General features: G+C 70.9%; 1 protein-coding gene across 1 annotated transcript; it reads right to left on the bottom strand.

Moving 5' to 3' along the window:
- Window positions 1–1,546: 1,546 nt before the first annotated feature.
- On the bottom strand, window positions 1,547–8,832 carry TH (tyrosine hydroxylase). Its single transcript, XM_070427077.1, has 13 exons — window positions 8,733–8,832; window positions 7,282–7,494; window positions 6,315–6,489; window positions 5,966–6,054; window positions 5,717–5,784; window positions 5,344–5,394; window positions 4,866–5,011; window positions 4,039–4,174; window positions 3,867–3,936; window positions 3,435–3,491; window positions 3,145–3,240; window positions 2,878–3,011; window positions 1,547–2,161 (listed from the first exon to the last, which is right to left on the bottom strand). Exons 1-13 carry the CDS (start codon window positions 8,820–8,822, stop codon window positions 2,002–2,004), a joined length of 1,485 nt encoding a protein of 494 aa, XP_070283178.1. The 5' UTR covers window positions 8,823–8,832; the 3' UTR covers window positions 1,547–2,001.
- Between the last annotated feature and the right edge of the window lie 2,136 nt (window positions 8,833–10,968).

Here is a 10,968-nt window from a genome sequence, read left to right on the forward strand (position 1 = left end):
TGGCGTGGCCCAGCCGGGTCCCCTCTCGGCTCCCAGCCTCTCCCTGGAGCCCCTGCCCGTCCCCCCACACTGGCCCCTTTTAGGCCTGGCCCACACCCCATCGTCCCCTCGACAATCCCACAGGCCGAGCCCCTGTGGCACCCCAGCCCCCTGACCCCACCTGCTGCCTCTAACCTCTCTTGGCACCAGGGCCTTGGGGCCCTTCGCCGAGGACGGAGGGAGCCCCACCTTCCAGGACATCACCGTGCCCACGGCCCCGCCACGGCCGGGGGACACCGAGGCCTCTGAACGGGGGTGCAGGGCAGACGCTGGACGGGGAGGACCAGCTGGGAGGGCAGAGCCCAGGGGTCAGTTAGGCCGGAGGGAGGGAGGCCAGTCACCAGCTCTTCCCAGGGGTCTCTGGGGCTCAGAGCTGTCAGAGTGAGGCCCTCCCGGGCTGGAGTGAGGCAGGTACAGGCTGGCAGGCGGGGTGCTGGTAGGTGGGGTGCTGGTAGGTGGGGTGTTGGTAGGCGGGGTGCTGGTAGGTGGGGTGCTGGTAGGTGGGGTGCTGGTAGGCGGGGTGCTGGTAGGTGGGGTGTTGGTAGGCGGGGTGTTGGTAGGCGGGGTTCTGGGCAGGTGGGGTGCTGGTAGGTGGGGTGCTGGCCAGGCGGGGTGTTGGTAGGTGGGGTGCTGGTAGGTGGGGTGCTGGTAGGCGGGGTGCTGGTAGGCGGGGTTCTGGGCAGGTGGGGTGCTGGTAGGCGGGGTGCTGGTAGGCGGGGTTCTGGGCAGGTGGGGTGCTGGTAGGTGGGGTGCTGGTAGGTGGGGTGTTGGTAGGCGGGGTGCTGGTAGGCAGGGTGCTGGTAGGCGGGGTGCTGGTAGGTGGGGTGTTGGTAGGCGGGGTGCTGGTAGGCAGGGTGCTGGTAGGCGGGGTGCTGGCAGGCGGGGTGCTGGTAGGTGGGGTGCTGGCCAGGTGGGGTGCTGGGCCCTCGCTGCCCTGCAGGAAGTCCCCTCAGGGCGGGGAAGGAGGCCCCGGAGGAGGCCGGGGTCTAGACCCCTCGGTGAGCTTGGGGGCATCTGACAGCCCAGACCCAGCTCCTCACCCACTTGCTGGGGAGACCAAGGCCGGAGAGGCCACCTGGGAGCCAGCTCATGTTTGGGGAGCATCCCAGGTCCTGCTCTGGGTGGTGGGGTGCAGGGGTCAGAGTCAGCCATGCCCACCCGCTCCCCCGGGCTCGCCCCCTGGAGCCCCCTCCTCCTCCACGTGGATCTTGGAAACCACACCCCCCAATCGGCACAGCTGTGACTCTCCAACCGCCAGCCCAGGCGGGGCTCCCCTGGGCAGGCAGCTCACCCGGGACCCCCTCGTCCTCTGGGGCTGCTGTGGGCTCAGGCTGGCCGGGCCTGGGGGAGCCTGGTGCTGGCCTGGGCTTCCCTGGAGGCCTCCCAGGAGGAGGAGGCAGGAAGGCCTCTGAGCGAGGCTGAGAGGTGCAGCCGGGCCTGGGGGCACACAGACTCGGACACGGGTTGGCACAGGCTTCTTTCTTTTATTAAGATTGTGAATGGGCAGCACACGGTGTGGGGGGCACACGGTGTGGGGGGCACACAGTGTGTGGGGGGAGTGTGGGGGGCACACAGTGTGGGGGGCACACAGCATGGGGGGCACACAGAGAGGGGGGCACACAGAGAGGGGGGGACACAGCATGGGGGGCAGCCAATGTGGGGGGCACACAGAGAGGGGGGCACACAGCATGGGGGGCAGCCAATGTGGGGGGCACACAGAGAGGGGGGAACAGAGAGGGGGGCACACAGAGAGGGGGGCACACAGAGAGGGGGGCACACAGCATGGGGGGGGCAGCCAGTCAGGACAAGGACATCACCGGCCGAGCTGGGAGGCACAGTGGGGGCTGGCGAGGTGCCCTGGGGCAGGCAGGGTCTCTGGCGAGCTCGCAGGGGCTGGGGGGCCGGAAGGGTCGGGAGACCCCAAGACCAGCCACCAGGGCCCACAGGGCGGCGCCCGCTGCCTCAGCTGATGGCACTGAGCGCCTGGGCGAGGGCGTGCATCTCGTCCTGGATGCCCTCCAGGGAGCGCCGGACGGCCCGGGGGCTGTCCAGCACGTCGATGGCCTGCGTGTACGGGTCAAACTTCACGGAGAAGGGACGCTGGATGCGGGCGGCGTAGCTCCTGGGGGCGGGCGGGCACACACCCTCAGTCTCCGGGGGGGGGGGGGACTCGGGGCCTCGGAGCGTAAGGAGGAGCCGGGGCAGCTGGGGCCGGGTCTCGGGCCTCCAGGACACCCCATCCCTCCCTGCGGCTCCTCACGGCCCGGCTCAGCCCGTCCTCCTCCTCCAGAGAGCCTTCCCAGACTGCGCCCCGGACAGTCCCAGTGACGTCTCTGTCCTTGTGTGTGGGGTCTGCTCTCCCTGCTCCCCACCCGGGCGCACAGTTCCGGGGCACACAGCTCCCGGGCCTCGGTTTCCCTCGGGACCGCAGGAGCCTGGCACTTTCCCAGGATTAAGGAGTGGGTGCGGCAGACTTGGCCCAGCTCCCACGGCAACCCCAGCCCCAGGCCACGGGGACTCCTTGCTCCCTCCAGCCTTCCAGGCCCCCCAGCCCTGGTGTCCACCCTCCTCATGGCCCCCGCGGCTCAGAGGGCAGAGCTGCCCCCCCCCCCCACGACCTCCTCCTCACAAAATCAGACTCCGCCTCCCAGGAGCCTGGCCCGGCCCCGGCCTTGACGGGGCCACCAGCCTCAGGTCTCCCGCTCCCCAGACTTTTGGGGGTGCTGCTGTGGGGGGCGTGTTGTAACGGAGGTGGTCAGTTTTCTCCTCTGTGAAATGGGTTCGCAGGCCGAGCCTGCGACGGGCTCACCCGTCCGGGGGCCCCGGGAGCCGGCCCACCTGAGCTTGTCCTTGGCGTCGCTGAAACTCTCGGACACGAAGTAGACGGGCTGGTAGGTCTGGTCCTGGTAGGGCTGCAGGGCGGCCGCGTCGGGGTCGAAGGCCCGGATCTCAGGCTCCTCGGAGAGGGCGTGCTGCGGGGAGGCCGGGCACAGGGAACGGACTCTGGGGCGGACGCCTTCCTCCCCGGGGTCCTCCCGGAGGCTGGGCCGAGCCCGCCCTCCCGCGGGGACCCCGGCTCGGCGCCTGCCCAGGGGAGGGCCTCACCAGGAGCTCCCCGTAGGAGGACAGCAGCCCAGCGCCGTAGGCCTTCACCTCTCCGTTCTGCTTGCACAGCCCGAACTCCACCGTGAACCAGTACAGCTGCGGGGCGGTGTGGTCAGCGAGGCAGCGCCCTACGCCCGCCCGGGACCCCCCACAACCCAGGCCGGCCAGGGCGGCCCCCGCGTGAGGGCGATGCTCCTGGGGCAGGAACAGAGACCTCAGTCCAGACGGAGGGCCTGCCTGCGCCCAGGCGCCCTGCGCCCGCCCCTGGCCCCGCCGGGGAAGGCACCCACCGTGGACAGCTTCTCGATCTCCTCGTCCGAAGCGCCCAAGGACGCCAGGCCGATGTCCTGCGGAGGGGGCGGGAGGCTGACGGGGGCGCTGGGGGGCTCGGTGCCATTGTCTGGGCGCCCGGGCGAGGTGGGGGCCCCTGACTCTGGGAACATCGAGGTCCCAGGACGGCTGCCTGCTGTTCCCGGCAGAGCCAGCAGGTGGCAGCACAGGCCATGGGCATCCGCCCCAGCTGGTCCCCGGCTCCCCGACCCAGGCGGCCAATTGGCAAAGGGAATTTCATGGTTCGTCTGGGGTGGTCTTCCGGGAGCGGTCAGCGCCCACCTCTGGGTCAGGATGACACGGTCTCCCTGACGGCTCTTGACCCAAGCGACCCCCAGCCCCAGGCCTGCCCCTCTGCTGACTCGGCTTCTGGCCGAGGCTGCAGGACACACCTGGGAGAACTGGGCAAAGGTCCGGTCCGCCAGCATGGGCACGTGCCCCAGCAGCTCATGGCAGCAGTCCCTGGGGGGGCAGGGAGAGAGGGGCGGTAGGGCTGGGGCTGGGGTCTGCCTGCTGGAGGCGCCCCCCCCCCCCCCCGGCCGCTCCGGGGGCCAGGACACTCACGGCTCGGGCGAGTGCATGGGCGAGGACGCGTGCCGGATGTACTGGGTGCACTGGAACACGCGGAAGGCCAGGCTGGCCAGGAAGTCCCGGGCGGACAGCAGGCCGGCCACTGGCCGTAGCTGGAAGCCGGTCCGCTCTGCACGGCCACGCGGGTGGTCAGGGCCCAGGAGAGTGGGGGCAGGGGGGTTGGTGGTTCTAGGCCCTCCCCTCTGCACCCCAGACCCTCCCCTCTGCACCCCAGACCCTCCCCTCTGCACCCCCAGGCCCTCCCCTGCACCCCCAGGCCCTCCCCGCTGCACCCCAGACCCTCCCCACTGCACCCCAGACCCTCCCCGCTGCACCCCAGACCTTCCCCCTCTGTACCCCAGACCCTCCCTGCTGCACCCCCAGACCCTCCCCGCTGCACCCCAGACCTTCCCCCTCTGTACCCCAGACCCTTCCTGCTGCACCCCAGACCTTCCCCACTGCACCCCAGACCCTCCCCGCTGCACCCCAGACCTTCCCCCTCTGTACCCCAGACCCTCCCTGCTGCACCCCAGACCCTCCCCGCTGCACCCCAGACCTTCCCCCTCTGTACCCCAGACCCTCCCCACTGCACCCCAGACCCTCCCCACTGCACCCCAGACCTTCCCCCTCTGTACCCCAGACCCTCCCCGCTGCACCCCAGACCTTCCCCCTCTGTACCCCAGACCCTCCCCACTGCACCCCAGACCCTCCCCGCTGCACCCCAGACCTTCCCCCTCTGTACCCCAGACCCTCCCTGCTGCACCCCCAGGCCCTCCCACAGCCCCCCAGGCCGTTGAGCTGCCCCCTCCCCGCCAGCGCACCCTTGAGGAAGCGGGAGACTGCCTCCAGCTGTGGGATGCTGTCCTCCTGGTACCCACAGAAGCGCTCCAGCAGCTCGAAGGCCTCCAGGTGCTCCCGGCAGGCGTGTGTGGCGTACAGGCCCTTGAGGGTGGTGTACACCGCCTTCCTGCAGCGGGCGGTCAGCGGGGACTCAGGCCTGGCCAGGCGCCCCTTGTCCCTACACTGAGCAGCCCCCACTGCCTCTCCTCGCTCCTTGGCCACTGGGGGGCCTTCACCCCTGGTCTGGAAGGCTCCACGGGATGGGGGTGGGTGGACAGCCCTCAGCTCCCTGGACAACCCCTCAGGCCACCCCCCCTTTAGGCCGCCATGGGGGCCTCGGCAGCCCCTCTGCACTGGCCTGGGTCTGCCCTCCTGGGGCCACTGCCCTAGGACCCGGGACTCCGGGGGCTCCCCCAGGCCCTCCCTGTCCCTGCCCCTCCCCAGCCTGTAAGGTCTCACCAGGTGGCGATCTCCTCGGCCGTGTACTCCACATGGGGAATAGGGTCGCCGCTGTGAAGGGATTGGCAGTCGGTCAGGGACCCTCGGGGGTGGGGGGTAGGAAGGGCTGGGCTGATGCCCGGCCGGCTGAGTGGCCTCCGCTCTGTGCCTCGTGGGCTTGGCTGTGACTTGGGGACGCCAGGGCCAGTGGGGGAGGTGGTGGTGACCAGGATGCCCCTCCCCCAGGCCCCAGCAGGTCTAGGGTGGGCTGTGGGTGGGATGGGGCCTGTGGGTGGGATGGGGCCTGGGGGTGGGATGGGCCCTGGGGGTGGGATAAGCCCTGTGGGTGGGATGGCCCTGGGGGTGGGACCGGGCAGGGCCGGGCGGCTCTCACTGGCGGTACTGGAAGGCTATCTCGGCGATCAGCCTCCGGCGCTGGCGGTACTCCTGGTCCGAGAAGCCCTGGCGGCAGAGGGGCCCCTCAGGAAGTGCCGGCCCTGCTCATGCCTAGGGGGTGCCCAGGGGCCACACCTGCTTGGAGCCGGGCACCCCCCCAGGGTCAGCCCGGGGTCCCGCCCACCACCCCGGCCACAAGTGCAGGTGATGTGGCCGGGGCCCACGGGCCTGGAGGGCACCCGCTCACCGGGTGGTCCAGGTCCAGGTCAGGGTCAAACTTGGTGACCAGGTGGTGGCACTTGTCCAGCTCAGACACTTTCCTCGGGAACCACAGGACTGCACGGTGACAGACGGACGGACAGATGGACAGACAGACGGAAGGAGGGGCCGTGAGCCTTGGGCGGGGGGGGCGGGGGGGGGGGAGGCGGGGGGAGGGCCTGGGCCTGCAACACAGCTGGGGAACAGGGGGCCAGAGAGGCAGGGAGCGAGTCCCCCGGCCGCACCCCCTGATCACGGCAGGGTTTCCCTCCGGGGAGCCCTGCACCCCCGTGTTTCGGGGTCCCGGGTTGCTCTCGGCACAGAGGAGCTGGCCTCACCTCTGCTCTCCCCGGGGCCGCGCACGTCCTCCGCCACCCGGCGCACGGAGCTGAGCAGGTGCGGCAGGTCGGCGCTGGGCACCTCACAGCGCACGAAGTACTCCAGGTGGGGGGCGCCCCCCCGCGGCCTCTGCGCCGGCCGCGTCTCCAGGTGCAGGATCTGGGCCTCGAAGGTCTACGGAGCCGAAGCAGGGGAGCGGGAGGGAGAGAGGGAGCCAGAGCTGAGGGGGCGAGGGAGGCAGGCCGGGGGTCCGCTCCCCTGGCCGGACCGCGGACCGTTTCCCAGCCCCGGGCAGGGCCTGTGGCGGCAAACGGGGTGTTGCTGCGTTTGCCCGATAGCAGCTGCCACCGTGGTCCCCTGGACCCGGCTTTCGGGGCGGCACCAGCTGTGTTCCCTGGCTCCACCCGGACGGCCTGGCTTCCCTCGGGCTGGCCGCGCTGTCAGAAGGTCCCGCCTCCCTGATGGCTGTGACACCGAGCCCAGGGCTGGCAGGAGGGTCTGCCACCGCCAGCTCCTGTTGCCCGGCAACCAGGGCGCTGGGTGTCCAGGGCCCTCCGGCCACAGCCATCTCGGGAGCTGGACGGCGGTCTGGCTGTAATGTCATTTGGGCGCCTGTGCCGGGGGCCTGTCTCCTGTCCACCGGACCTGGTGCGGCCAGAGCAGCCGACGCAGCCAGCTGCCACTTCAGCCATCAGGGGCAGGCGGGGTGGGGAGGACCCTGACCCCAACTGCTGGGAGCCACGTCCACTCGTCCACACGTGCAGGGTGGCGGGCGTGGGCAGTGGTTGGGGGCGGCAGGGCTTGGCGGCCTCATGGGGAGCCCAAGAACCTGAGGTGTGACGGGGGCTGTGGGGTCCCCCAAGGCTCCCCGCACCCTCTCCCCTTGTGCCCTTCGTGGCCTGGGCAGCGCCTGAGTCCCGCTCACACCGGCCCCCAGGTGCCCGCGTGGGCCCCCTCCGCCCTCACCTCAAAGGCCTTCAGGGCGCGGGAGAGCGGGGCGGTCTTGGCCCCCCGCAGGGTGAAGAGCAGGTTGAGCAGTGCCTTCCCATCTCTCTCCACGCAGGCGCCGGCCCCCAGGGGCTCCCCCGGCTCTGCTGCGGCCGCCGCAGCCTCCGCCTTCTCCCGCTCCTTGCGCGCGTCCTCGATGAGGCTCTGCCTTCGTCCGATGAACCGCGGCGACTGCGGGACAGGGCGGCCCCGCTGCGCTGAGCGCCTGCTGTGTGCTCCAGAGGCCCCATGGCCGGGCAGAGCCTCGGCCCGGCTCCCGGCCCCGTGGGGGGGTCACCACGGCGCCCAGACGCCGCGTCGCCTGTCCCCGGCCCGGCCCTAACTGGATTAGGGGACAGGAAGGAGCGACTCGGAGTTATCTGCTGCCCTTGGCCCCAGATGGACGGCGGCCAGAGCCCGGGGCCGGGAGGGGCGGCGAGCAGGGTGTCTGGGGGCGGGGAGTGGCCCCCACCCCGTCCACGAGCCCCCCCAGCCTCTCCTATGAGCGACCTTTGCTCACGGTCCCTCCCGGCCCTTCCGCAGCACAGGGACACCTGGCCACACGTCCCCTCCATCCGGACACAGGTGCCCCTGTCCACAGCCCATCCCCGGGACGGCCAGACGCTCGGGCCAGCATGTCTGATGCCCCCGACAGAGCTGCCAGGCTGGACGAAGGAGGAGCTGCGTGGGGGCTCATCCCTGGAGCTGAACTTCCAAGTAGGTGCTGGTGCCCTCCGGTCTGGAACAGGGGGGAGGGGGAGGGGACCCCCTCTCTGGTCCCCACGTGACCTCGGGGTGTGGACTCTCCCCCACGGCCCCCAGGAAGGTGCCTACACGTTAAATCTCTGGAACGCAGACCACGCTGTCACTCAGGGTCTAAAGCCAAAGCCCATTTTCGACGTTGGGCCTGTCGTTCCGGGTGTCCCTGAGGGCGAACTGCGGGCTGACTAGCCCCTCCCGCCCCCGTCTCACGGAGGGGCCAGCCGAGGGGGGCTGCCCGGCACAGGCGCCCTTGAACTCAGGGCTTCCAAGTGGCCACAGTTGGGGGACTGTCCCAGGGCTGCTGGGCAGGGGCTGTGGGACCCGGGCGCCTGGCAGGGGACGGGCGGTGATGGTGGGATTCGCCCCAGAATCCAGTCCACCCACCCCTGGGCTCAGACCGCCATCCCCAGGGGCTGCACCCCCGTGGGCCCAGCACCCCCCGCCGTGAGCTGTGCCGCGGCCTGGGACACCCCCGCTGGGTCAGACGACCCACCCGCCCAGATGCAAACACGGAGGCACGGGGTCGCCCAGCCAGCCCGGGCAGAGGAAGTGCCCGTGGCCGGGATGCCACGCCGAGCCTGGGTCTGAGCCGCCCGCTGGACCCTGAGCCCGGGGACACCCAGGGTCCTGGCCCGTGTCGGCCAGTGGGCGCCCGCCGGCCCCCTTACCATGATGGCCTCGGCCTGCTTGGCGTCCAGCTCGGAGACGGCCCTGCGGAAGCCCTTGGCCGGGGGCGCGGCGGCGCTGGGTGTGGGCATGGCACAGCGAGGTCGGGGCTCTCTCCACAGCCCTCGGCCGGGCCGGGCGGCCTCTTATAGGCTGAGCTGACGTCAGAGCCCCCCCGGGTCCCCCACCTCCCACCTCCCTCACATCCCTCTCCCGCCTGCTGCCGCCTGAGGGAGGCGGGAGAAAGGGCTCCATCCCATTAAATCTAATTGCCGCCACTGTCACCCACCGCAGGGCGGCCTGGCGGCTCTGAATCATCCCTCTCCTGCGGGCGCTCCGTGGGGCTGGGGACTGTGGGGTGACAGGCGGGGACCGGGAGGTGCTACCCAGGCACCCACCGGGGCTCGCTACACAGAACCTGCATCTTGGTGCAGGAGCCCGACACCCTGTCTTTGTAGATGAGTCTTCCCTTCACCGGCTCCCCACAGGGCCCCGCAGCCCATGGGCCCCGCAGTGCCTGAGCCCTGGCTGCCTGCAGCAGGGAGGGCGTGGACGGTGAACTGGGGGACCCGCTGACCAGCCGCTCCCTCCAGCGGGGGTGGTCCCGGTGTGTGGCCACTGGAGATGGGCCCTCTGCGTCCGCAGCCCAGGGGGACCAAGTGGACACAGCAGGAGCCCAAGGCCTGTCTCCAGCCCCAGCCCCGCAGGTCCACCCTGGCTGGTCACCTTGTGACCCCTGCCCACCTCCCCAGCACCTCCCATAACCTCAAGGGCCGCCCCCTCTTCCTCGCAGCCCCTCTCCTCCCGGACCTGCCCTAACGGTGCTGTGAACACAGCGTCTCCTTGCTCCGCAGCCCTCTGTGGCTCCCACGGCGCCGGGAGGCAGCCTGGGTGCTCAGCCAGTGCAACGGGGAGCACCTCCCCACACCTGCTCCTGCTGAGCCCCTGACACCCCACCTCCTCCTCCAGGAGGGCTTGGGAGTCCATGACACCCGGTCCCTACCCTTGTCCTCCTGGTGAGCTCCTACACATCCCACAGAACCCCGCTCTTTCTCACACCCGACATGAACCTCCCACCCCTGCCCGGCTCCTGGCTTTCGCTCCTCGGCAGACTCCCTGAGAGCAGGACCCCACCAGCTTGGCTCACAGCTGCCTCCCAGTGCCCGGGCAGGCCCTGGCCTGTCCCCCCTCCTGGGCTCGGGGCAACTTGAGGACAGTTCTGCATGGCGTCTGCCCCCGGGCCCTGGCCCAGAGGAGGGCTTCCGCTGGGATGTGCGCCCGGCGGCACAGCCAGGACCTGCCCTGACCCCGGCGTGGAGGGTGGATTCTAGGGCGCCCCCCCCCCCCCCCCCCCCGTGAGCTGGTGGGGTCTGAAGGCCTCCACTGGCCAGGCTGCATCCTACCCACCTGAGCCCCGTGTCCCTGGCAGCCCCGGGACCCCGAGGCTTTCGTGTGCCCCCTCGGGAGGGCTGCTGGGGACCCCTAGTGACGTGGGCCAGCCCCTCCTGTTTGCTCAGCGTGGGTGCGGGGCCGGGCGATCGGTCCGCTAAGCAGGCAGGAGGAGGGCAGGCCCCGCCGGTGTGGACTTAACCTTTCGCAAATGTCTGCTGCCAACGCAAATATTGTTTCTTAATTCCTGTCTACCTGAGCGGCGGGAGCTGGGCCAGAGCTGAGCTTTCTCGATTCTCCCCCGGGGCCCAGGGACCCAGCCAGGGCCGAGGCAGGGCCTTAGCCTCCCTGCCAGGGGCACGGTCCCCTCCGTCCGTGTGTCCCCTCCGTCCATGTGTCCCCTCCGTCCGTGTGTCCCCCTCCGTCCGTGTGTCCCCCTCTGTCCGTGTGTCCCCTCCGTCTGTGTGTCCCCCTCCGTCCGTGTGTCCCCTCCGTCCGTGTGTCCCCCTCTGTCCGTGTGTCCCCTCCGTCCGTGTGTCCCCCTCCGTCCGTGTGTCCCCTCCGTCCGTGTGTCCCCCTCCGTCCATGTGTCCCCTCCGTCCGTGTGTCCCCTCCGTCCCTGTGTCCCCCTCCATCCGTGTGTCCCCTCCGTCCGTGTGTCCCCCTCCGTCCGTGTGTCCCCTCCGTCCGTGTGTCCCCCTCCGTCCGTGTGTCCCCTCCGTCCGTGTGTCCCCCTCCGTCCGTGTGTCCCCCTGGGTCCTGGGGAGCCTTTCCCACACTCTCAGGCCGGCTCGCTCAGAGGCGCTCCCCGGTCCTCTGGTGGCCAGGGCACCGCGTCACCCCCAGCTC

Source organism: Myotis yumanensis, unplaced genomic scaffold, assembly GCF_028538775.1.
Source record: "Myotis yumanensis isolate MYYU_CA2020_CCGP unplaced genomic scaffold, mMyoYum1.0.hap1 SCAF_10, whole genome shotgun sequence".
NCBI lineage: Eukaryota > Metazoa > Chordata > Mammalia > Chiroptera > Vespertilionidae > Myotis > Myotis yumanensis.